This window comes from Lontra canadensis, unplaced genomic scaffold (genome assembly GCF_010015895.1).
Source record: "Lontra canadensis isolate GAN:19392208 unplaced genomic scaffold, GSC_riverotter_1.0 scaffold59, whole genome shotgun sequence".
NCBI lineage: Eukaryota > Metazoa > Chordata > Mammalia > Carnivora > Mustelidae > Lontra > Lontra canadensis.
The window spans coordinates 2,536,024-2,561,181 of NW_022631053.1; the positions used below are offsets into that span (position 1 = coordinate 2,536,024).

Sequence of the window (25,158 nt, forward strand, 5' to 3'; positions counted from 1 at the left end):
CACTCCAGGACATCAAGTGTGACCTACACTGTAGAGAAGGAAGCTTATGAGGAAAACAAAGGAGCAATCAAAACTGGATGGTTTCCTAAGAAAGGTGAGTGTGAAGCAGGATTTTTAGGACCTGGAAGGACAGCGTGGGGCAGGGGACACAGCGGGCACTTGGTGAGAAAAGGCTCAGGGGCAGGAAGCACAGGTGGGAAGAGGAAGGCCTGGGAAACAGGGAGTTGCGGCACTTGTTTTGACACACGATGTTTGCCCAGGAGGGGGTGGGTCCCAGGCCTAAGGAAGCGGTTTAGAAATGAGGCGGTGTTTTTAGAGCCCATTAAGAGATGCATGATTAGGACATGACTGAAAGCAATTAGCATGCTTCTCATTCGTCTGCTGATCAAGTTGCGACTGGAAAGGAGTTTCCACGTGGGGGAGGGATGCCAGGGAACCAACCAGTGGCCTTGACACCGTCCCGGAGGGGCGCTGAGCGTGAGTTCAGGGCTGGCGAATGCCTGGGGGATGTCATCAGAGGCCTCCCTCGGCAGTGCCCCACCCCTCCCGCAGGCCCATAAAAGCCAAGGCGGCCCTGGGCTCCCCAGGTGCCCCATCTTCTCCACCCCCCCACCCCCGTCACACGCGCCCGTGTCAGGAGCTCTCCTCGACAGCCTCGCTCAGCACCATGTCCAGGCAGTCCAGCATCACTTTCCAGACCGGCAGCCGCAGGAGCTTCAGTGCGGCCTCGGCCACCACCCCAGCCGCCGGCCGCTCCCGCTTCAGCTCGGTCTCCGTGGTCCGCTCTGCAGGCGGCGGTGCGGGGCTGGGCAGGATGAGCAGCACTGGGGTCGGCTTCGGGAGCCGCAGCCTCTACAACCTGGGGGGCACCAGGCGGGTCTCCATTGGGGGGTGCGGCAGCAGCTTTCGAGGTTGCTTTGGTGGCAGGGCCAGCAGTGGGTTTGGGGTCAGCAGTGGATTTGGCTATGGGGGCACAGCCGGAGGAGGCTACGGGGCCTCCGGCTTCCCTGTTTGCCCACCTGGAGGCATCCAAGAGGTCACCGTCAACCAGAGCCTCCTGACTCCCCTCAACCTGCAAATCGACCCCGCCATCCAGCGGGTGCGGAAAGAGGAGCGGGAGCAGATCAAGACGCTCAACAACAAGTTTGCCTCGTTCATTGACAAGGTGAGCTGGGGGGTTGCATGTGTGCCATTGGAGTGGGGTGGCGGGAACGCTTGGAGAGGCCCTCCGCACGGACAGGGAGCAGTAAGGCAATGGCCTCCCTGTGGAAAAACACATCCACTCAATAAGTACCTTGCAAGCGGGGCCAGATGGCCCCACGGGACCTTGTGGAAAGTTCCTTCATCCTCGCTGGGAGCCACGCAGTTGGTTTAGCCAACACCGAGGGAAGAGCTACATTGTTCTCCACAGGAGGAGTTTCCACTGAGCCAACTAGCCTCACTCAGAGCAGGTGTTGTCAAGACACTCAACCCAAGAATAGAGCCTACCCCTAGAGACCTCTAAGCCCACCACACCAGTTCTATGGAAGCCCCAGAGAACAGTGGGGCAGTGTCAAGGATTTTCCCATTCTGATTTGGAGTGGTCACTTATATAGTTGACAGATGGGTATCATGTGAAAGGTGGACTTTTCTTCTCTCCCTTATCAGTTGGAGTGTCTGACACTGCCTCCCCAATTTCTGAAGATTTCATTCTCTCGGGGTGCCTGGTTGACTCAGTGGGTTAAAACCTCTGCCTTCGGCTCAGGTCATGATCCCAGGGTCCTGGGATCCGAGCCCCAAGTCGGGCTCTCTGCTCAGCAGGGAGCCTGCTTCTCCTCCTCTCTCTGCCTGCCTCTCTGCCTACTTGTGATCTCTGTCTGTCAAATAAATAAATAAAATCTTTAAAAAAATTTCATTCTCCCTCCCTCCAGGTGAGGTTCCTGGAGCAGCAGAACAAGGTCTTGGAGACCAAGTGGGAGCTTCTTCAGGAGCAGGGCTCCAAGACAGTGAGGCAGAACCTGGAGCCTTTCTTTGACACCTACATCAATGACCTCCGCCGGCAGCTGGACAGCATCACCACAGAGAGGGGCAGGCTGGACGCTGAGCTGAGGAACATGCAAGACGTTGTGGAAGATTTCAAAGTCAGGTAAGGGGAAGACGGGCTGCTGGCCACACACAGTCGTCTCAGGACTCCTTTTTAATAGGACCAGCAAGGTGCAAAGCAGCAAATACCAGTGCCCACAGGGAGGTTTGGAACTTGGAGTCATTATCCCGTGATTGGAAGATAGCATGGCATAGAGTAACAAAGAGACTTGCATCTCACCCATCGCTATTAACAAGAAGCCTATTCTGACCTGTCCACATGACCACAAAGGGATGTCTGCATCATCTAACATAACATGGCTATTCTGGAAAGCATGATACCATTTCACAGCCAAAATATTCTTTAACTCTGCTGGCACGGGGCCCTATTATTGAGCTGGTGCATTCCCAGGGTAAATGAGGCAATCCTCCTGGGGGAGGCAAAATTTGATTGGCCATCATCTATGCTGCAGTAGTAGGTGAGATATCCAATAAAAAGTGTTGTCCCCCCTAACTCCTTAGCTGGCTTACCCTTGGTTTCTGAATTAGAGCCACTCTTATTTACTGAAAGCATGCTAATCACACAGCTGCTCTGAGGCTCAGTGAAAAGACCTCACAATCTACCAGGAATGGTTTCCTTCCTGAACAAGCAAAATTTACCCCGCAGTTCCAGCAGCCACTAGAGGAAGGAACATTTTTTAAAGACTGCAGTTGTGCATCTCTAAGAAGATTGAGTTGCATAAGTACGTATTTCTATTCCCATTAGTTCCATGCTCACCTTCTACTCTTACAAAAGGAATAATAAGAAGAAAAAACTGCTGGCAGAAGAAATGATTCCCCTTTTATAGAGGGAGAAATAGAGGTTAAGTGAATCACCCCAAGTCACACACAGGTCAGTGGAAGAGCTGGAAAGGATCTGAGGTCTCTTAACTCTTGCTACACCAGAAATGCTCCTCAGTCGGGGAAGAGTTCAACTGAACCCTTGCTCAACAGCACGCCCCCTCTCCTCTGTGCTTACAGGTACGAGGATGAAATTAACAAGCGCACCGCTGCAGAGAATGAGTTTGTGGCCCTGAAGAAGGTGGGTGGAAATATCTCTCAAAGGAGAAGATTCGAAACTGAATCTTGGAGTATGCAGTGACTTGACCCTTGAAATGGCACAGAAACCTTCAGAGTATCTGGAGAGTTCAAATCTGCCAAAATGCTCCCTTTGTATTTATGTTCCCCTGACCCTGCTAGGGTTTCTGTTAGCTCAGGAGACTCAAGCCCCCAGTTCTCTACAATCACCCACCACATCCCCAAGCCCCAGATCCAGAGTTTACTAAAATCTAACCTGGAGGGGCCAGGGAGGAGTCTGCCCAACTTCTTCAGGACTCACTGCTTGGGGCCGGGTCTCAGGGGAGCATCCTGTGCTGTTGTTCTAGGATGTGGACTCAGCCTACATGAACAAGGTGGAACTGGAGGCCAAGGTCAACTCTCTGACTGATGAGATCAACTTCTTCCGGATGCTCTTTGAGGCCGTAAGAGCCTGCAAATGTTTTTGTCCCTCCTAGGTCTGCAGCCTGGGGAGAAAAGGATGCTGCAAAGAATGTCATCTTTATGGGGCCTCCATCTAGCATCTTGCCCCAGATGGTCCAAACTGGGGCTTGGGTGGTCATGGGCACCTGGGAGAACTGCTTGCAATCTTGCCACACTAAACCCTACTCCAGCTCTGAGGCTGCTTCCCCCACCCCATGGCAGCAAAGACGGAGTGCTGATTCTTGAATCCCAGATCCCTGGGTAGCATTTCCAAGGAATCAAGACACACCTCTCCCTCTCCTCTCCCAGAAAAGTTCAGAAAAGGCAAGTTACCCCTCAGTTCAGGGTGCTTCTTGTCCTCTGAAGATGCCTCCTTCTGGGCACTGCCACTCTGAAGGCAGAGACCTGGGTCTTTGAAGGAGAGAAAGAAGTAGGGAACGATGAAGTCACACTGTACAGGGGGAAGCAGGGTCCTAAAACTCACCGTATCCTAAAGAAGGCTTTTATGCTGGCATATGAATCAACATATGTCATATTCAACTCAGTATAATTTGAACCAGAGAACATTCAGGGAAATGTTCAGGGAACTGAACTCTCAGGGAAAACACACAGGTGGGTGTCTTGAGAAGCTATGCTGGAGCACACCCCCTCATCGCACTGATCTATGACCCGGAAACTTTTCTGGGATTGGCATTGGAGTCCCTAAATGGCTTCAAGTGCCCAGGGAAGGGCTGGAAGAATCCCTCCGAGGGAAGCAAAGAAGGGATTCCTGACCTAGACAGGTAGTAGGTCCTGTGATTTCAAGAACATTTCTTTTTATGCCTTGGTGATGCTGAATTTTCTGGCTCTACAGGAGCTATCCCAGATGCAGACCCAGGTCAGTGACACGTCTGTGGTCCTGTCCATGGACAACAACCGCAGCCTGGACCTGGACAGCATCATCGCCGAGGTCAAGGCCCAATACGAGGACATCGCCAACCATAGCCGGGCCGAGGCTGAGTCCTGGTACCAGACCAAGGTGAGTGTAGGCACCTCTGTGATGGGTTCCAGAACTAGTGTTATCTGAAACCCCAAATAATCATTTAACTATTAGCCATGAGCATCAGGGAATACAGGAGCTTTTCTGTTTCTTTCAACATGGCAGAAGTGTCTGGTGCTATGAAAAGTCAACTTGAAATGGGTGTGGAAACCTAACCATACCCCTTACCATGTGGTCAGGCAATGTTGGGTGCTCAGGTCAGCCCTTGTCCCCAAATCACTTATGATCTGGTTGGGCCTGGGTGAGACTCCAAAACAACCAAGAAAGAATCACAGAGCTATTTCTAAATGGCTTATTTATTCAATACACTTGTGTCAAGCAGCATTTCAGAGTTGCAAATAAATAAGCTGCAAACAGTTTATTTTTTATTAATAAAAAGCTTCCAAGAAGAGGTGGGTCTTCCTTGCATTTGGAAGCATCCAGGGACAATAGATGGCCAAGGACGGGGGAGGCATTTAAGGGAGAATAAGCAATCCTACGGGGGCCAGAAGATAGAAATGAGGACTTTGCTGAGCAAAAGACTCTATCAAAAAAAAGGGGCATTGGGATGACCATTGAGAGCTACTGTCCAAAGTCACAGATGGCCAGAAGAAGGTTTGGCATTGGAGGTTGTAGTGACTGGATAGTCCAATCCATGAGATCACCTCTCTGACCAGTGCAGACCCCTCTCAAGGCCAGCTGTTCACCTACATGTGGCTTCCATCTTTTGCCCTGCTGTGCACACTGCCTTAGTCGCTACCACTGCAACATGGTAGGAAGGAAGAGGGTATCAGGTCCTGGGGTGCACAATGCAGAGGGACATCCCCTTTAGAGGCAGAGGCAGATGGTGAATGGAGGAGAGATGTGCCTAAGTTGAAATTTATAGTGGTTGAGATTTACAGTGAACATTTCCTTTTGTTGGTAGGGCCTGTTGTTCCCTTAAACCACATGTATCTAGAAATGGAGCAGGTGGGCCACCCAGCACTTTCAAAGCCAGACAGATCTTCACTTGGGCAGAGGCTCTTCTTCCCTGGGAAATGTGTGGGCTGGAGACAGGGGCGTTTGTTTCTCCTAAATGAGTGCATCCTGGATATGCCCCACTAGGTAGAGAGCTCCCACAGATGGGGGATCCTGTTACAAAGTCTTCAGAACTGTGCACCCTTCAGCCTGGCTCCATCCAACACCCCCAACACTGACGTCTGGAGAGCTACCAAAATTCATGGTCACATGGGTCTGGATGTATGTCCCGTGACCGGGATCCCTAAAAGACACTAACCAAATCACCTTTTCTCTCCTACTCCCACCTGCCCAGAGCTCACCATGCTTCTTCCTGCCCCAGGGTCTTCACACAGACTATCTCCCCGATCTGGAATGTTTTCTCCCCAGCCTATCACTTAGATCACTCCTTCCCACCCTTCAGCACACAGCTCGAGCACCTCTATCTCTGGAAGGACTTCCCTGAGCTCCTCCCCACAACTCCATATCTGGATCAGATTCCTTTGTTACACTACCCATTCATTTCCTAAGGGACATTCATCCCAGTTTGGAACTGTAAATTCAATAATATTTCATTAACATCTATTTCCCCCAATAAACTGTAAGCATGGGTCTGATGATGCTGTCCGTGATACTCCCAAAGCCTGGCACGTGCCTGACAGGTAGGTGGGGCTAAGAAATACCACCAAAATGACTGAGCAAGGGAGTGCGTGAATGATCAGCGAATGGTTGGGCCTCTGGGTGGCCCTGAGGGCCAGGCTGTGCACATGGAGAGTACCCAGTCCAGGTGTTTGACAAGGGGACTCACTCTGCTCTGATTCCATCAGTATGAGGAGCTGCAGGTCACAGCCGGCCGGCACGGCGATGATCTCCGCAACACCAAGCAAGAGATCTCTGAGATGAACCGGGTGATCCAGAGGCTGAGAGCCGAGATCGACAGCGTCAAGAAACAGGTAGAGTTTTGGCAGGGCCAAGAGCTCCTTGCACACTCATTTCTCCCAGGTCATCCTGCCATGCTTCTAGGACTCCTACCCAAGAAGCACCACACCTCCAGGGGTTGTCAGTTAGGCTCGTGGCTTCCTCCTTTTCTTATAGTGTTCGAGCCTGCAAACGGCCATCGCTGACGCAGAACAGCGTGGAGAGCTGGCCCTCAAGGATGCCCGGGCCAAGCTAGTGGACCTAGAGGAGGCCCTGCAGAAGGCCAAGCAAGACATGGCCCGGCTGCTGCGCGAGTACCAGGAGCTCATGAACGTCAAGCTGGCCCTGGACGTGGAGATCGCCACCTACCGCAAGCTGCTGGAGGGCGAGGAGTGCAGGTGAGGACAGATGCACCACCTGTTCCAGCTGCGCAAGCATGCCTAAGGGCTCAGGTTGCTGTGGAACCTCTTCTCCTGGAATGCAGACAGAACTGGGCTATGAGAAAGAAAAAAAAAAAAAAAACTAAAACAAGCAGGTGCAATTTCTTTCCAGGTTAGTAACTCATTATCAAATGCCATTATTTGAAGCACAACTGCTTTTCACACCCCATAAAAATCTAGCATCTGATCAGGTCCTAAGTAATAAAATTCTATCAAAGGAGAAATTGTGTTACGCAGCAGGTCTGGTATGAGAATAAACTGTCCCAGGATTTGGGCAGACAGGCCTACCACCAACTTGCTACGTAACCTCAGGAAAGCCAGTGTCCTTTCTCTGGTCCTCAGATTCTTTGTGATGGAATAAAGAGGCAAATCATCTGATCCCCAAAGTTCAGTGCTCTGCCGATTACGAGCTGTGTGACCGAGGGCAAATTACTTTACTTTTCTGTTCCTCACGTATGAAATGAGGCTAACCGTGGTTTCCATCCTATATGTTATTAAGAGTGTTAAAATAAGGGGCACCTGGGTGGCTCAGTGGGTTAAGCCTCTGCCTTCGGCTCAGGTCATGATCCCAGGGTCCTGGGATGGAGCCCCGAGTCGGGCTCTCTGCTCAGCAGGAAGCCTGCTTCCTCCTCTCTCTCTGTCTGTCTCTCTGCCTACTTGTGATCTCTCTCTGTCAAATAAATGGATAAAATCTTTAAAAAAAAAAAGAGTGTTAAAATAAGGGAATACACATGAACTCCTTAGAACATTTCACGATCCATAACAAGTGTCAAAAAATGCTAGTGATCATTCAGTTTTGTGGCCATAGATATGGGCTTTGGAGCAAAGGGAGTCTGGCTTCAAATCTAGCTTTGTGAACACGGGCAATTAATTCACCTCCCTGAGCTTCGGTTTCCCCATCCATCAAATGGAGGTAGCGACACCTACTGAATGGGGTCATGAAGAGAATTAAGTGGCATAATGTGGGTAACAGGTATGTAGTCCTTTTTAATGTTCTAAGTATGTGTTTATGAATGAAGGCCAGCTCTGTCCTTAGCATGCGAAAGCAAAATTACTCTGGTTGCTACAATAATGGGCTGATTATTGTTATTGTTATGTTTATGACTCAGTCTCCTCTGCACACCTCTAATCACCCCAGGCTCTGCCCCATGCCTGACAACGGTCCATTGTTGAGAGGGAAATCTTATTCCTTAAGGAGCCCTGCCTTTCCAGCCCACTCTAGTGTATGATTCCCTTTCATTTCCTCCAGGTGTCTACCTAGTTTGAACCCCCCCCCCAAAAAAATGTGTTTCTGAGATTACAGGTTTTCCTCCAGATTGTTATTTTTAATACTACTACTATTTAAATTATTTCAACCTCCACTCACAGCTGCAATAAAAATAATAGAGGGTTTTTCAATGTGCTTCATTACAAAAATGTGATTTTAAATGCCCACGAGCTGCTGGACATAATAGTAACGTTCCTTCTCCCTCTTCCCCCTGATCAGGCTGAGCGGAGAGGGCGTTTTTCCTGTTAACATCTGTGAGTATGACGTCCTCTGTGTCAGTTCACATGCATGTGGTTGGGGCAGGGAGGTGGCATCACGGGGGAGGGCAGAGGGCATGCACAATCATCGGAGTGTACCCCCCTCAGACAGGGTTCATTTTGAGGTTTGAGGTCTTGAATTCTTTAAAAGGAGAGCCATATTAGGAGTCTTTTTCATTCTTTCTTTTTAATTTTTTTAAGGAGAGAGTCTTTAATGTCCCACTTCTTACCTCTTTGCAAGGGACAGAGCACCAAAGGGAGGGTGAGCAGAGGTTTTCTGTGACCCCTCCGCATGGGTTTAGACCCACAGGTTCCGCCCCCCACCTCCCAGGACCTCACCCCTTTCTCACTGGAGGTGAAAGTCTAGATCAGACAAGAGCATTCATTATGGACAGGATTTAGGAAAGCCTGCTGTGCCCTCAGCCTGTGGAGGGAGCCTCCACGCTGGGCCGAAGGGCATGGCCAGGAAGGCCACACCTTCCGGGAATGGTGTGGGGAGAAGCCCTGCCGCTCCAGTTTACAGAGTATAACTGCAGAAGGTCACCCAGGTTTTTCCAGGCAGCAAGAGTGCATAGGACAGGGTAGGTGGGTGCAGCTGCTCGGGAAGGGAGAGGTGGTAGTAAGCTGGTGCAACCCCATGCCACTAAGGGTGGAGGTCACTCACAGAGCTCACTGCTGGCATCATGAGGCCGACTGGGATGACTTTTCCAGCTTGCATCCTATAAGTGAGTTTGGTATTCCTGATACAGGATTCACAAAACCAACAATTATGTCAACAGATGACTCTAGAAGGCAGAGCTCTCTAAACTACCCAGCTGTCCTCCTTCACTGATATCCTTGTCTAGTGGCTCCTGAGACCCTCAGAGCTAGTTTTGGGGATGGCTGCTGTAATTTCTAATGTTCCTTTTCTCTTGAAAGCGCATGAAAGTCCGTGTTTGTTATCCAGGGCTGCCGCATTGCAGTACCACAAACTGGGGGGCTTCAGATAAGAGAAATGTACTGTGTCATGCTTCTGGAGAGTTCTTGGTGCTCCCTGCCCTGCATCATGCTGATCTCTGGCTCTGTGATCACATGGCCCTTTCCCTATGTGTCTGTCTTCATGTGGACGTCCTTCCTCTTCTTATAAGGACACGAGTTCTATTGGGTAGGGCCCTCCCTGATGATTGTATCTTAACTGGATTCCATCTGCAAGATCCCATTGCCAAATAAGGTTGCATTCGCAGGTACTGGAAGTGAGGAATTCAACCTATTTTTTTTTTTTTTTGGAGGACACAGTTCATTCTGTAACCATCCATTTTTATTTCAGTTTCCCTTCTGAAGAGCCCAGTGTAGGGATTGCATGTTGAAGGTGATGCATGGTTATAAGAGCTAGAAAAAGAGCAGGTTGGGGAGCGGGGCAGAATGGGAGCAGAGTTGGCTGGCCAGTGGGTCATCTGTCACTTGGTCTAGCAAGATTACTCCAGCTCCATTCTGGGATTCAGGGTGCAGAGGCTGGGGACACCGAGGGAAATGTGTATGTGCCCCCCGGAAAGAAGAGAGAAGCCAGAGCCAGGCCCACAGAAGGAGAAGGGGACAGAGTGGCAGGGGAGTGTGAAGGGATCAAAGGGAAAGTCACGTGGAATAGAATCGCTTCCTGAATGTAAGAAGTCTCCATTAAGTTCTGAAAGGAACAGCTAAGCGCCAAGTAGCAGAGAGGAAGCAGGAAGCCATTCCAGACAGGAAGAGTGGCCCAGGGAAGACCAGGCTGAGCACAGACAAGAGCTCCCACTAAGTGGGCGGGAAGCCTGGAAGGAGGCAAAACTCTGCCTGACCAGACAACCACACCCTCACCCCACAGACACAGGGGCACGGGCCCTGACACTCCAGGTCTCTTCTCTCCTGCCCTGGGTCTTGACTCTCTCTCTTCTCTTCTGGCAGCTGTGGTCACCTCCACTGTTTCCAGTGGCTACGGCAGCGGCAGCAGCCTTGGAGGCGGAAGTCTGGGTCTCAGTGGGGGCAGCGGCTACTCCTTCACCACCAGCGCTGGGCACAACCTGGGCTCAGGCCTGGGCAGCTCCAGCTTCAGCGCCAGTAGCAGCCGGGGCCTTGGGAGCAGTGGCTCCAGTGTCAAGTTTGTCTCTACCACATCCTCCAGCCGGAAGAGCTACAAGCATTAAAAGCAGCCACCCCACTCCCCCACCCCTGCACTGAAGCCTGCCGGCTTGCTGACCTGGCCTGTCTATACTCACAGACACGATACCTGGGTCCTTCTCCTTCTTCTCCCCTGGCCCATCTGTGCTGCCAGGAAGCAAGCCTGGTGTCCTGGCTAAACCCTATTCCCCAGCTTAAGCTAGCCTCTGCCCTCCTGACAGTCCCCAGAGTGCCCCACCCCCCCGCCCTCTCTGTGCCAATGCCCTCCCTCTCTCAACATTTACATATGGCTTATCTTGCGGAGACCACCCCCCTTCAACTCCTCCTTCTTCCTCCCCACCTTCCAGATGCAAAGATGGGGAGTGGGTGTTTCCCAGGCCATCTCAATGCCAGGTTGGCAGCCCACCTGTCCCACAATGCTTATAAGCTGCCTGCCGGGAGTGAGAGCTCTCTTCCCTCCCAGGGATGTGTCTATTAAATGCATGTGTAATGTGTTTGGTGTCCAGCCTTCTGTCTGGCGTGGTTATGCAGCACAGAACATTTCTCCTCCTCCCTAGGCCACAAAGAGAGCCCAGGGCACATCAGATCTTCCTCACTTCCCTCAGAATGAAGAATGCTGGGCTGGGGAGATGGAGGGATGGAGGGAAGCTGACTGCCAGCCAGACTCCAGGATGGTGTTTCTGCCCACTTCCTCCTGCCTCTTGTTGGAATGCCTTCTTTGAGAAGCCCAAGCCCCTGGGCAGCTCTGTCTGTCCTCCCAACTCTGTATGTCATTCAGGGCGATACCATCCCCTCCCAAACACAGACGGTTTTCTAAGGACACTGACGTAGGGTGGGCAGCCCAGCCCTTCTCCAGCAAAGGGGCTGATTGTTCCCTGACAGCTTCAAACTTGCAGACCTGAGCAAAGAAATAACAGGCCAGGAGAGGAGTTAAAAGTCAGCCCTGGGGGCAGTGCTTTCAGCAAGCGGAGGAGCCGCTGAGACCCATAATTGCAGGGGGCAGTGAGGCATCCAGGAAGCTCCCACATTCCTGAGTTTACAGTCTCCAGAACCCCTCCCATAAGGCAAGAGCCTGGCATCACCCAGACTGGGGACCGCTCACGTGGGTTTAGAGGAAGTGGGCTCAGCGCTCAGGACCTGGTAGGAACCAGAAACTAGGACCAGGACTCTGAACCATAACCAACGAGATGCCATGCAGGAAGCTAAGTGACAGGCGGGGAGAGGCCATGAACAGAGAGAAGATGAGTATAAAACCAGGGGCTAAAGCCTGAGAGGGGTGGCAGGAAGGAGAAAATTGAAACAGTGGGTAATCATTAAATGTCCCTGGTCCCCAGGGACAAGAGGAATAGCAGGGATAGGAAATATGAGAAAAATCCTGAGTCTGCCACCCTCGACAAACCACATCTCCTCCACCAGCATCAGGTGCAAAGATCCTGTGGTCAGACCACTGCACCCTAATATCAGCCCAGCACCCACTAGCCATACGACCGCGGCCAAGTCTCACAACAACTCTATGCCTTAGTAGCTTCATGAGCAAAACAAGAGTAATAATAGCTACCCCATGGTGCTGCATGAAGATTAAATGAGAAGACAGGTGAAAAGCAGCTACCTATCAAAGCTGCTCAATAAATGTTGGCAACTATTACTCTCCTCCTTACCCTCACCAAGTCATTATGTGAATCGAACGACATAATGCTTGCAGCTGACCTGCCTCATGGTCTGGCAAAGACTGAGTCCTCAGTAAATGAGGTTTCTCTTCTTTTCCCAGCAACAGGAAGGGCATAATCCAGTACTTGGGTTCAGAGTCCAAGACCTAGGAATCCAAAGAGAGGAACAGCTTAGAAAGAGTGGGAGTGCCTGCCTTGTGAGCCTGAGAACCTGGGCGGGCAGAGGGCTCAGGACCCACGCCTGCCCCAGGCCCGAATCCCCAGGCCTGGTCCTGTCCTGGGTAGGGTGTTCCCCGTGATGATTAGGGGGCAGGAAAATGGGTGCTGGCCAGACATGCCATTGAGGTGAACTCAACAGAGTGGTCTTTGATCTTCTCTGGCCAAGCCCAGTTCTTGAAAGGGATAAAAGTCAAGGAGAGTCTGGGTCAGCTAGACTTGGAAGGCTCCTCATCCCTTTGACACTTGTGCTCCTCTGACTCTCTGACACCAGCTCCCACCATGACCCAACGATCTTCTGTCACCATCAAGTCAGGAGGCACTAGGAACTTCAGTGCTTCCTCGGCCAGCCTCCTCCCAGGCTGCCGGCCCAGCTTCAGCTCTGTCTCTGTGTCCCAGGGTGGGAAGAGCTTCGGGGGCAGCTGTGTGGGTGGCTTTGGGACGAGGAGCCTCCACAGCTTCGGGGGTAGCAAAAGAATCTCCATCAGTGGAGGCTACCGCTGTAGCCGGGCCAGCGGTGGAGGTGTCGGCTATGGGCTGGGGCTCGGAGGCATGGGCTACAGGGCCGGGGGAGCCTTCGGCGGGTATGGATTTGGAGGCGGGATGATGTCTGGCTCCGGGGGCATCCAGGAGGTCACTGTCAACCAAAGCCTCCTGACCCCCCTCCACCTGGAGATCGATCCCTCCCTCCAGCGGGTGCGAAAGGAGGAAAGGGAGCAGATCAAGACCCTCAACAACAAGTTCGCCTCCTTCATTGACAAGGTGAGAGGCAAGTGGGATCCCCACCAGAAAAGCAGCAGGTGATTGGGGTATCTCTACTTTCTGTGCTTTTCTGAGGTCACCTGGGACTTGCCCAGGACCTGCGATCCTGGGGGCTTGGAAGACTGCTGACTTGGTGAAAGAAGGAGTGGTTTCCCACCTTGTTGAGGTGGGAGCAGAAAAATGTTCATCTCCACACTCCAGAGCTGTCTGACCTACTACAAGGCCATTGCTCTTTTGATGGATAATGAATGTGTACTCAAGTCAGACAGCAAAAAGGGATAATTTTGAAGGCAAAGGAATGAAGGAATGAAAGGTTATGAGAAGCGTGCTGGGGTCACTTTTTCCTGCAGTTAATAGGGTCAAGTCCTCCTGTGGTGACTTCCCTGGTGACTTGGGTATGTTGGGGAAGCTGAGTGGTTGACAAGGGGCTGGCTTTCCCACTTTTCTTCTAGTGAGAGCTGACCTGTGACGTCAGCCCTGAGGACGCCCTGTGGAATGACCTTGTCCTCCTAGGGATTTCCCCAGGTCTGGGAAGAGTAGCTTTTCTCTTCTGTTCTGCCACTGGTTCCCCCGTGAGCTTGTTGCTTTGTCTGGGAAGAACAAATTCAATGATATGACTTGTTCTGGCTCCATATATGAGACCTGGAAAGAAGAGTGCTAGACTCTTCCAACCTAGATTCTAGTGCTAGGAGAACATCCCCTAACTTCTTGGGCCTTGGTTGGGTTGGACAGATAGACTCCACGGTGACTCTGCAGGTCTAACAGTCTATGGAATGTCTCATCCATATCTACGAATATGCCAGTCTAACCAAAGGGACCGTTGAGCAACGGGTTCTTCCATTTGATCACCCATGTCACCCCATATGGCCTGGTATTTGCACCAACAGATGTGAGGTTTCCAGGAGACGGACTGAGAGGAAAAGGCAGGCTCTCCTTTGCTTGGTTCATCTGGAAGGGATGTGGGGAAAAGGAGATGTGATAGCGAGGGACTTGAGGCCGGGATTACCCCTCTTCTTTTAACAACAGAGAAGAAAGGTGGGCAGGGCAAGAGGGACATTTGTTAAAGGCCCTCTGGAGGCACACTGCCATCTCCAAAGTTATGGAGGCTCCTTCATTGCTTCATTCGGAGGCTGTGTGTCATTCCAAGGGACCCCAAAAGAAAGACTTTGCATAAGGAGAAAGGTTTTGCATATTCCCAAGGCTGCCTCCCAGATGCAGGAGCAGATAGAAGAGTACAACTCAAGCAAACCAGACTAGTAGCACAAGACCACAAGGGACCCAAGAGAGCAGAGGGGGCTTCCTAGTTCACACAGCAGGCCAAAGACATGGCTGGCATTGTGGCCAGGTCCCCCAGTGCAACTTTAGAGTGACCCATTTCGGCATTCCTGGACTGTATGGACAACTGAGTCCAGGTTCTAGATCTAGAGAAATCACGTGGGAAAAGAAATGGACAGACTAAATTTTCTGCCAAGAACCTCTTACCCATTTAATGGGAATCAAAATCCCACCCAGCCAGATGACGGTGGAGTGTTCTTTCCATCAGCATTGTTTGGTGGATACAGATGGTTTCTAGCCCCTCTGGTCCCGGTCCTCCTTACTTCTCCCACCTCCTACTTAAGCCACTGCCTGTCTCCCAGGCCCATTTCATCCACATTTGTGTGGTTCTCTACGTTCCAGGCTCCTTCCAGGATGACGACAAGGGGGAGACTGCCCCCTGGACTCCAAGCTCCTAGAGGGCCTCCCTGCATTGTTGGGGGGCCCTGTGTCGCAGAGCCCTCTGGGAGGCTGCTGCAGGGCAGCCCTCATGGTCTCTCCCCTCCGGCCTGGGCAGGTGCGGTTCCTGGAGCAGCAGAACAAGGTCTTGGAGACCAAATGGAGCCTCCTGCAGGAGCATAAAACCACCAGGGCCAACATCGAGCCCATGTTTGAAGCCTACATCAGCAACCTGAGACGGCAGCTGGACTGCCTGGGTGGCGAGCGGACACGGCTGGAGACGGAGTTGAAGAACATGCAGGATGTGGTGGAAGACTTTAAGAACAAGTGAGTAGACGCTCAGCCAGCTCCGGCAAGGGCCCTGCCCCGAGGGTCCTGGGGAGGCCCTGCTCTCTGAAAGTGTCGAGTCTAGTGGGGCAGTGGGATGCACACTCAGGGCAGCGAGGCAGAATCAGATAAAGAACTGGGACCCTGTGGTCAAGAACAGTGAGGCTTTGGGGAGAGGTGGGGCTGGAGATGATGATGACCTGCACGGGCACCAAGAGTGGGTTTTGCACAACCACCATGTGAACCCTGCAGATGGGGGCAGTGAGCCTTGGAGATAGCCCCTGACTTAGCCAACGTTGTGCAGGTGGCAACTCATGAGTTCAGAATCAAACCCATAGACTCTCACTCTCACATCTGTTCAACTCAGCCCCATTGCTAACTCACATGAGGGCACACACTCATCCCAGCCTTGGCCAAGGCCAGGAACAAAGCAAAAGGAGACAGATTTGCTGCCTTCTCTGCGGAACCACACACACCCAGCCCACTAAACATGATGGCATGCTTTTGCCTATAGATTCAAGCAGCTTCTTACTTCTGTTGTTTTAATTTATGTCTAATGCTCTTGGTCAAAACAAAATAAGGGAGTTGATAAGGAGTTTTGGTTATAGTTTGTATAATGTAATGAGAATTCAGGTCTGAGATTAATTTAAATGGTAGCCACCACACACCTGTAGCTGTTTAAATTTTAATTAATTAAAATTAAATAAAACTTAAACGTTACTTCCTCAGTCACACTAGCCCCATTTCAAGGGCTCAGTTGCTACATGTGTCTGATGGGGCCCAGACTGGATATAGATATAGAGCATTTCTGTTGCTGCAGGAAGTTCTATTGGGCAGCACTATGGAATCTTGGCTCCACTACTTACTAATTGAATGACCTCAGACTCCCTGAACCCTAGTTCCTTTGTCTGTTAAAGAGCATATCAATAGTGTCCACCCTGTAGGGGTTGAGAATATTATATCAAAATTTGCATGTGAAATACTTGGTAGGGTGTCCAGTGCCTAGTAATTTTTAAAATAAGTGTTAGCTATTTTTATTATAGGGATGACTGTGTGTTTAATGATGCAGACACAGGCAAGAGAAACAAGTGGAGATGGATAATTTATAATATGTATGCAACATGGAGTAACAGTGTTTCAGCCTAAGAAGTCTTCCTGGAGGAAGAGACTTAACACTCAAGGTGGAGAAAGACAGAGGCACCAGGGAGGACTATGGGGGGATCAGTTGAAGAGTGTGTCCTGGTTAATGGACAGTGATATTCCTGGGGCAGAGACCTTAAAAGACCCATGCAGGGGGAGGGACTGTGAGACAGAAAAGACAGAAGGTGAGGACAGTTACATGGAGTTGGGGGAGGAGAAGATTCAGATTTTATTAAAAGGCAGCACAAGGAAACAATAAGGAAAACCACATCTGCTCTGGAGAAGAAACAGTACTAAAGATTCAGTGGCAGGAAAGGGCTTTTCTCGATCCTACTGGACAGTGGAGGCAACACAATATACTTAGTGTATATACTTACATATACACTATGTATATATACCACATATACTTAGTATATATACCACATATACTTAGTGTGGGGTAGTACTTGGTGGTTTAAAAAATAATAATAACAAGCCATTCAGAGGTGAAAAAGAGCCTCTGAAAGGTTAAGCGACCTGACCCAGTTTACTCTGCTGGGAGGAAGAAGAGACAAAGCCCAAATCCCAACCACCCAGAGCTGCTAAGAGGGTAGGACTCGTTGATGCTTAGGAGGGCTGGGGAGGAAATGGGTCACCTAGAGCAGAAGGGAAGCTTCCTTCCCAGAGCTCAGTGAGCAAAAGTGCACCTCCTCATGCCCCTGGGGGGCAGGAGGGGAGAAGGGCTGCTGTCTAGGGGCAAATTAAAGAATGAGAAGCCTGGGCAGAGGGAGAGGGAGGACCCCTATTAGCCTGAGGATGGTGCCCTCTCTATGGTTCGGTTTAGCTAAGACGAGAGCCGCAAGACAATGTGAGGGTACCACGGGGTGCAGGAGCCAGCCAGGGCCTGGGACTGTCTGCCTCGGGCCAGACCACTCCTGTGTTCCTTCCTTCTGTTTGGCTTGGGGTAACACCAGGGGAAAAAGGAAGGCTGCTGGCCCCCTTATGGGGACATCAGCACTCTATGGAGCAAAGCCTTGAGAAAGACAACCTCAGAAGGAATGAGGGTGGTTCTGCTTTACTGTTGTTTTGGGTTTGAGTTGTATTTGGACAGAAGTGGTTGTGTGATTGATGGGGCATGGGGGAACACGTGTACAGTTGCTCACTTTCCATGGTTTTTCTGGAGACCCACACCGCATACCCCGCCATGGCCCCCACTGTTGGACCTCACTCCCAGAAACCTGCTCCTAACACCCATCTGCTTTTTTGTATTGATTTATGATTGGCCTACAATAGGAGATTCATTGCAGGTGTCCAACATACTGATTCCATATTTTTATATATTATACAATTGTACAATTGACAATCCACTTCTTGATCCTTCCCATAGGTATGAGGAAGAAATCAACAGACGTACAGTGGCAGAGAATGAGTTTGTGGTGCTCAAGAAGGTGAGGTGACAGGGTTGCTCCCTCCTGGCTCCCAGGCCCAAGGAGCCCCTTCTGGGAGTGACGCCACTGAAGCCAGTGGCCTGGCACCTTTTAATTCATGTAGTTGATCTTTGAAGCAGGTTTTACTCTAGAAGTGCAAAAACTCAGGCTCAGGGAGGTTAAGTGAGTGGCCCAAGTTTACCCAGAAAATCAGAAGTGAGTCACGATCTGGGGCTCCAGAGTCCAGGCTATAAATCATGACACCAACCCCTCCCCACGTGGAGTCCCTGCGGGGAGAAATGAGCAAAATGGGCCCTGTGCTGAGCTAAGGCTCAGTCAGGCTCAGAAGGACAGGGGCAGGACAGGGAATGGCTCCATGGAGTGGTGGGCCTTCCTGCTGAGCATGGTCAGGCAGATGGAGGGGAGAGCAGCTGGGGAGGGAGAACGGAGCAGCCCTGTGTGCAGCCTAGGAAGGGGCTGAGAGTGTGAGGAGGAGGGCCTGAGGAGAGGCTGGGAGAGCCCAGAGGCAGCCAAAACCCACGGACCCAGGATGGTATTGACCTCACCAGTGCAGGTGACCTAAGATCTGTCCATGTAACACGAGCTAGGGAGCAGGTGAGCATTCCCTGACAGCCCTGGTCCCCACATGGTCTTCGCCCCCTTGCAAGTTCCACTCCAAAGCCTGGAACAGAGAAACACTCTCATCCCTGGGCGCTGATGTTCTCCAGCCTAGCTCTCAGCCAGATGGGCTGGCTGCTGCTCCAGGGATGGGCCTCAGAGTGATAGCATGTTCTGTGCCCAGGATGTGGACGCCGCCTACATGAACAAGGTGGAGCTGGAGGCCAAGGTGGATGCCTTGATGGATGAAATCAACTTCCTGAGAGCTTTCTATGATGCGGTAAGCAGTGTCAGGGGCTGGGGGCCTAGGCTGGGCACCCAGGCTGCCAGCCCCTTCCCTCGTCTCCTCTCTGCTCCCCACGTCTCTCCTCTGTCCCCAGGTTGGAATTCATGGAGCATATGCTGTTTTCCCTACCAAGGAACAAAATGAGTTGCCCTAGAGCAGCTGGGGGGTCAGGCAAGATATTCACCTTGACCACTTGGACCATGCATGTGCTATTGGTCAGGCAAAAAACAAAGCAAAACAAAACAACAATAACAACAAAAACAAAACAAAAAACTCCTGTTGGATGGATTGCACGTACTTTCCAGAGACATCGCTGGGCATCCTGGCTCACCCAAACCCAGCACAAATTTACCAGATACTCTTCCTAGAGGGGCTGCAGAATGATGCCATTTCACAAACCAAGTAGCAATTAGTGCTTTTAAAAGCACCAAGGGCAGATGTCCAGCTCTCCTGAAGACACGTATCATTTGCAACTCCATATGCCAGACACTATCCTTGGGGCTGCAGGGGCAGTGCTGAACAGACACAACAAAGCCCCTAAGTTCTTAGCGCTTCTATTACAGTGGAGCAGCACAGAGAGGATGGGATAACTATGCCATTTCAGGCATAGTTGGGCTGATGGAGAGAAACAGGGAACGGTGACAGGCAGGAGGTGGGTGACTGCTGACGAGAAATGGGAAGAAATGTGGATTCAGGAATGCCAGGAGGAGGCCTAGGTGGCTGGAGGAGAGTGGTCAAGATGGGGTGAGAGGTCATTGTGTGCCCCCCAGTAGGCCTGATAAGGACAGGTGATATGCCCATGCATGGTGTATGTTTGGGACCCAACAGAAGTGGTTTATGTTCCGGGAGCAGGAGCATGGGCTCCATGGCTTTGGACAGGTGCAGTGACCACCCTGCCACACACACACACACAAAAAGGCATCATTTTTCTCTGCTTGTTCACTACAATGCTGACAGCTGTAAGCATGTGGGCTGAGACAACCCCCCAACTCAGGCTAGGTCAGCTACTAGGAAAACTACGTAGGAAAAACATATTGCAAAACAACAACAAAATAATAATTGCTTGAAGCAGGGAATGCATGAACCAATCCTTAATAAACAAAGGAAAGGAATATTTTTACTTAAGATTTTTGCTGTGGACCAGGGATTCTCAAATTTTAAAGTGCATCAGAATCTTTTAGACCACGTGTTAAAATACCAGTTCTGATTCGGTGAATCTAGGGTAGGAGCCAAAACATTGCACTTCTAACGAGTTCCCAGGTAATGCTATTGCTGTTGCTGGTCTCAGGATCCAGCAACCTTAGTGGTGGATCCGACACCTTAGATGATTCTGGAAAGTGATCAATAACAAATAATCTGTGGTTTACTGTTTCAAAAACAGTGTTATGTAGACATGAATTGGTTTAATCCTTGCAGAAAGCATGTGAAACAGTGCTAGGACCAGCCCCCCTGAGACTCAGTGAAGTGATCTAACCCAGACTCCAATGCTTTGCTCTGGTGCCCTTTGTGCTGTCTTGAGCTGATTTCCATTTCCCATCCCTGAGGAACAGGGAGGAGCCAAGTTGGGAAACAGGATTGAGATACAGCAGAGCTTTCTGGCTCCTTGTGACTCACTTTTCTGTCACAAGAGGATTTCTTTATTTGGTGTGAAAGGTTGTGTTTTCTCAGAACCTGAGACAGCCCGGCACTGACAGGTCACAGCAAGGTGCACTCCCTTGATAGCAGCAGTGACTGCTGGAGGATGCCGGCTAGAGTTCCCTGTGTGGCTGCTCCCCACATGCAGATGAGCTGATGATCAAGTCCGGGTGTAAACTCAGTGACCTCCCTAATGTCCTTCCCAGCCCTTTGGGCCAATACAGAGGACTGCACCCCAACAGTGCAAGTGAGGTCCTTGACACCAATGTCTGTTTCCTGGGCCTGGCCACTGTCTCCCAATACACACACACACACACACACACACACACACACACACCAACACACACACACACACCCTGCTTCAGCTGTTTTGTTTGGCCCCCAACACAGGAGCTGGCTCAGCTTCAGGCCCAGATCTCAGAAACCTCCGTGGTCCTGTCCATGGACAACAACCGCAAGCTGGACCTGGACAGCATCATCTCTGAGGTCAAGGCCCAGTACGAGGATATTGCCAACCGTAGCCGGGCTGAGGCTGAGTCCTGGTACCAGACCAAGGTGAGGTGTCAAGGTCAAGTCCATGGAAGTCTTAGAGAAGTGGGATTTCAAGGGCAAATTAGGTAAGAGCCTTGTCCTGTCAGGTGTCCTGTTCAGATGGGGTCAAAGGAATATGAGTTCAGCCTGAGTTTACCCTCTGTCAGAAGCACCCCTTGGGCAGCACCATCAGGATCCCAGGGCAGCAACCAGATGAAGTAGGAGGTGGTCAGTCCTCTGCAAGGGGGAGGATGGACACACCTGAAATGCCCTATAGAGGCCAGCAAGGGACAGCTAGACAGCACCAGCCAGCAGGACCCAGAGAGGGAAGGTAGGAACTAGAGCAAGGCTCAGCCTCCTGGATCCGGAGAAGGGAGGTACAGCGGGCAGTGGCTGAGGGGCTGGGAGCAAAGGGTCAACATGGGCTACACAATGAGATTTTTCAGGTTAGAGAAAACTCTCTGAGCGGGGGAGCCACAAATATGAAAGAGCTTAAAAATCAGAGAGTGAAAAGCACCCCTGAGTGCTGCTGAGCTCATGAGGAAAAGATAACCTGATACAGAGGGGGAAGGGTGAGAGACCAGACACAGGGCGGGTCCAGCTGTGGGGTAGGGTCAGCAGGCATGGGGGAGGCAGAGACGAGAGACAGTGCAGATGGAATCTGATGGAAGACAGCAGTGGGGACAAAGGTAGGCACTTCCAAGCAGCACCCTAGAAGACTGTCGGGCCCTGGGAAGCCACAGCCATCTTGCCTCTGGCCTGACCACGCACTCCCCACCCCACCATGTCCCCCCAGTACGAGGAGCTGCAGCGGTCAGCCGGCCGGCATGGGGATGACCTCCGCACCACCAAGATGGAGATCTCCGAGCTAAACCGCGTGATGCAGAGGCTGCGCTCTGAGATTGATAACCTGAAGAAGCAGGTAGGGCTGAGCTCCCAGCAGACATCCCACCCGTGCCACTGCCCACTGGCAGACCTGGGCCTGGTCCCAATGCAGCCCATGCAGAAAGAAACCTTCCCAGATGAGGGACCATCCAGGATTGTGACTGTGCTGTCTCCCGCCCTACCAGGGAGGTCAGGACGTTCTTTCTGAGATCTGCCCATCAGTTGCTCCTCAACAGAAGGGTCTGCCCTCTGGTGACATACAAGGCAAAACTATGCAGAGAAGTGCAGCATCAGAAAGGGCCATCCCCCCAAAAATCATTTTCTCCCTTATGGTTAAATGTCAAATTATCCAAGGAAGACAGAAATTAATCTTTTATTTATTTATTTATTTATTTATTTATTTATTTATCTTTATTTGACAGAGAGAGATCACAAGTAGGCAGAGAGGCAGGCAGAGGGAGAGGGGGAAGCAGGCTTCCTGCTGAGCAGAGAGCCTGATACGGGACTCAATCCCAGGACCCTGAGATCATGGCCTGAGCTGAAGGCAGAGACTTAACCCATGAGCCACCCAGGTGCCCTGATTAATCTTATTTTTAAAGATGATGAAGCTCCAAGTTCCTTTGCATAAATCCATTTCAGGAAATTCTCCCATATGTTTAACCTTAAATGCACATCTTACTCCGTTCTCTGGGGGCGACCTTACAAACTCCCCTGTGCCCCTGGCAGTGTGCCACGCTCCAGAACACCATCGCCGATGCTGAGCAGCGCGGGGAGCTGGCCCTCAAGGACGCCAAGAACAAGCTGGCCGAACTGGAGGACGCCCTGCAGAAGGCCAAGCAGGACATGGCCCGGCAGCTGCGCGAGTACCAGGAGCTCATGAACGTCAAGCTGGCCCTGGACATCGAGATCGCCACCTACCGCAAGCTGCTGGAGGGCGAGGAGTGCAGGTGGGGGGCTTTCCCTGACCATGGCTGCTCAAGAACCTTGGCTCAAACAGATGCCACAGACACCAAGAGCCCCAGTGTCAGGCCCCAGAAGAAATTCCAAAGGCAGGAACAGAGTTAAGATGCAGCCTTTCCCCAGAGGCACCCTGTAGTCTCAGCCTCTCCCATCGATGCTACTGGACCCGGGGCAGAGGATCGGGGTGATGATGTCAGGCAGAGGTGGCCCAAGACTACCTGGAAGGCCACTGGCAGAGCCATTCCTACCCAGCCCCCAGGCTACACTGGGGATGGGCCACTGGGGCTCTGTGCTTGCTGGAGATGCCTACAATCGAAGTGTCCCTCTCCACCTAGCAAACACGCATCCCTCTCCCCATTTCTATGTATTTTGATTTGGTCTCTCTTCTAGATTCCCCTCGCAGGTTCATATTAGCTAGATGAAAGTGACAGCTGGAGACACAAGAGCCCAGGGCTCTTCAACTTCTCAGCAAATGAAATGTCTCTTTCTCTCCCCTCTTCCCCCCCACAACAGACTCACCGGGGAAGGTGTCGGACCCGTGAATATCTGTGAGTAAATATCTTGGGATAATAGAAAATTGGGCATCGAAACAGAAGCAATAGCATCACTAACAAGGTGTTGGGGATAGATGTGGGCAGAGATGTCATTAAGACAGAGAGGGGAGGTCAACGAGGCATCTTCGAATGTTTGACAGGCTGTGGGGAGCTGTGTCCCACGGTAGTGAGGTCCCTGTCACTGAATGTAGTTAAGTGGACACTATAAACCATTGCCTCTCGGTGATGTGTCAGAACAATTGCAGTTGGGGGACACCCACCCAGGTGGCTCTCCAGCCTCTTCCATTATGGGAGCCTATGCTCCTGCCCAGCACACAAGGCCTCGTGCTCCATCCAGTACAAGAACCCTGTGCAGCCAAGAAATGGACAGAGCAAGTATGACCCTGGACTTGCCACCTGATGTCTCTGCACCCCCATTCTCCCTCTGGAAAGTAGAGGTGATGGTAGTAATGGGTGTTCTCTCGGCCTGATGAGATCAACATGGTCACAGCTGTGAAAGTGCTTTGAAAAGTGCAACATCCTCTACAGACGCTGGGGGTGAGGGGCAGCATGTCACAGGGATGGCAAGTCCATGCCCACCCTCTCAGACCCCGGCCCCTGGGTCCAGGACATTCCTGTTCTGGGGGCAGGGCAGGGAGCCCCCCCAGGGAGGGAGCTCCTGGGGACCCAGAGGAGCCTACCAACGTGTCCTGTGCCTTGTCTCCACAGCCGTGGTCTCCTCCAGCGGGGGCACTGGCTACAGCTCAGGCAGCGGCCTCTGCATGTCAGGAGGTGGCAGCTATAGCAGCAGCCTGGGCTATAGCTCCGGGGGCGGCTTCAGTTCCACCAGCAGCCGCAGCATGAGCGGCAACAGCTCCAGCATGCGCATCATCTCCAAGACGTCGTCCACCAAGAAGAGTTACAGGAGCTAAAGGGCCCCACCCTCCAGGCTCCCGCCTCCAGACTCCCCTGATCCCCCACCCTAAGGCCTGCCGCTTTGCTGATGCCCCATGCACAGAATCAACAGCAGGAGGCGTGGGGAGTGGTCTTTGAGTTCTAAGATCATCTTGTCCATCCCCGTGCCTCCAGACGTGTCCCCACAAGGATACCCCCTCCTTGCTCCTTATCCCAGGGCCCTCCAGGGGCCCCAGGCATCCACTTCAACTAACACCCACTCAACTCCTCTGTGCCAAGACCTGGGCTAGGACTTTGCCCGTCGGCAGCTCCCAGAGCTGGAGCACCGTAGGGTCATCCTCCCCACCAGAGCCAGATCCATGCCGTCCAAAGTCCTTTATGGGGGAGGAAGGAGCTTAGAATTGACCTTGGTGCCCCCAAAGAGGTTGCGTGTAGTATAGACTAGAGTTCCCACGCATGTGCTCTCTCGCCGCAAACAAGATCCTTTCCTGCAAGCCCCTCCAACCAGGGAAGTCTGCCAATCCAAGCAGGATGTTGTGTCCTCACTTCGTCCCGTCTTGTCCCTTGCTGGGCCCCCAGCCACTTCCCCGACCACTCTCCCACCATCAGAATATTGGAATAAGGAATCAATACCCTTTGAAATATGACCAACTCGATTATTCATACTAGAATAGAATGATTTTTATCAAGAAGGCAAAAGTTCTCCATGGCCTGGGGCTACACTCCATGATAGTTCATAGCCGAATTCCTTTCAATTCTGCCTCATTTAGGCCACTATTAGAATTAGCATCCCACGCAGAACCGCCCTACTGCTGAGTGGGAGGGAGGCAGGCTAACCCGGGTGTGGGAAGGTAGCCAGGCAGCAGATGACCGGGAAAAGGAACCCAGTCAGCCTGTGTTAGAATGGCCCTGGGAGAATCCTCCCACAGAAGGATTCAGGAGACTTTCTCCTTGCTCCT

The 25,158-nt window shown here is 51.7% G+C and overlaps 2 protein-coding genes across 2 annotated transcripts; both read left to right on the plus strand.

Annotated features, from left to right (window-relative positions):
• Positions 1-622: 622 nt before the first annotated feature.
• Positions 623-11,029, plus strand: LOC116878896 (keratin, type II cytoskeletal 75). The gene is made up of 9 exons (XM_032876714.1): positions 623-1,165; positions 1,911-2,125; positions 3,082-3,142; positions 3,486-3,581; positions 4,433-4,597; positions 6,421-6,546; positions 6,689-6,909; positions 8,438-8,472; positions 10,393-11,029. The coding sequence occupies exons 1-9, from the start codon at positions 668-670 to the stop codon at positions 10,629-10,631; spliced, it is 1,656 nt and encodes a 551-aa protein (XP_032732605.1). The 5' UTR covers positions 623-667; the 3' UTR covers positions 10,632-11,029.
• A 1,567-nt stretch (positions 11,030-12,596) lies between these two features.
• LOC116878900 (keratin, type II cytoskeletal 5-like) lies at positions 12,597-24,314 on the plus strand. Its single transcript, XM_032876718.1, has 9 exons — positions 12,597-13,250; positions 15,082-15,290; positions 17,797-17,857; positions 18,639-18,734; positions 20,766-20,930; positions 21,703-21,828; positions 22,518-22,738; positions 23,265-23,299; positions 24,014-24,314. The coding sequence occupies exons 1-9, from the start codon at positions 12,771-12,773 to the stop codon at positions 24,214-24,216; spliced, it is 1,596 nt and encodes a 531-aa protein (XP_032732609.1). The 5' UTR covers positions 12,597-12,770; the 3' UTR covers positions 24,217-24,314.
• The last annotated feature ends 844 nt before the right edge of the window (positions 24,315-25,158 follow it).

Coding starts and splice junctions, on each gene's coding strand:
- LOC116878896 (XM_032876714.1), top strand. CDS start 668: ATGTCCAGGCAGTCCAGCATCACTTTCCAGACCGGCAGCCGCAGGAGC. Junction 2,126..3,081: donor GTGGAAGATTTCAAAGTCAG/GTAAGGGGAAGA, acceptor CTGTGCTTACAG/GTACGAGGATGAAATTAACA. Junction 3,143..3,485: donor AGTTTGTGGCCCTGAAGAAG/GTGGGTGGAAAT, acceptor CTGTTGTTCTAG/GATGTGGACTCAGCCTACAT.
- LOC116878900 (XM_032876718.1), top strand. CDS start 12,771: ATGACCCAACGATCTTCTGTCACCATCAAGTCAGGAGGCACTAGGAAC. Junction 13,251..15,081: donor TCGCCTCCTTCATTGACAAG/GTGAGAGGCAAG, acceptor CGGCCTGGGCAG/GTGCGGTTCCTGGAGCAGCA. Junction 23,300..24,013: donor TGTCGGACCCGTGAATATCT/GTGAGTAAATAT, acceptor TTGTCTCCACAG/CCGTGGTCTCCTCCAGCGGG.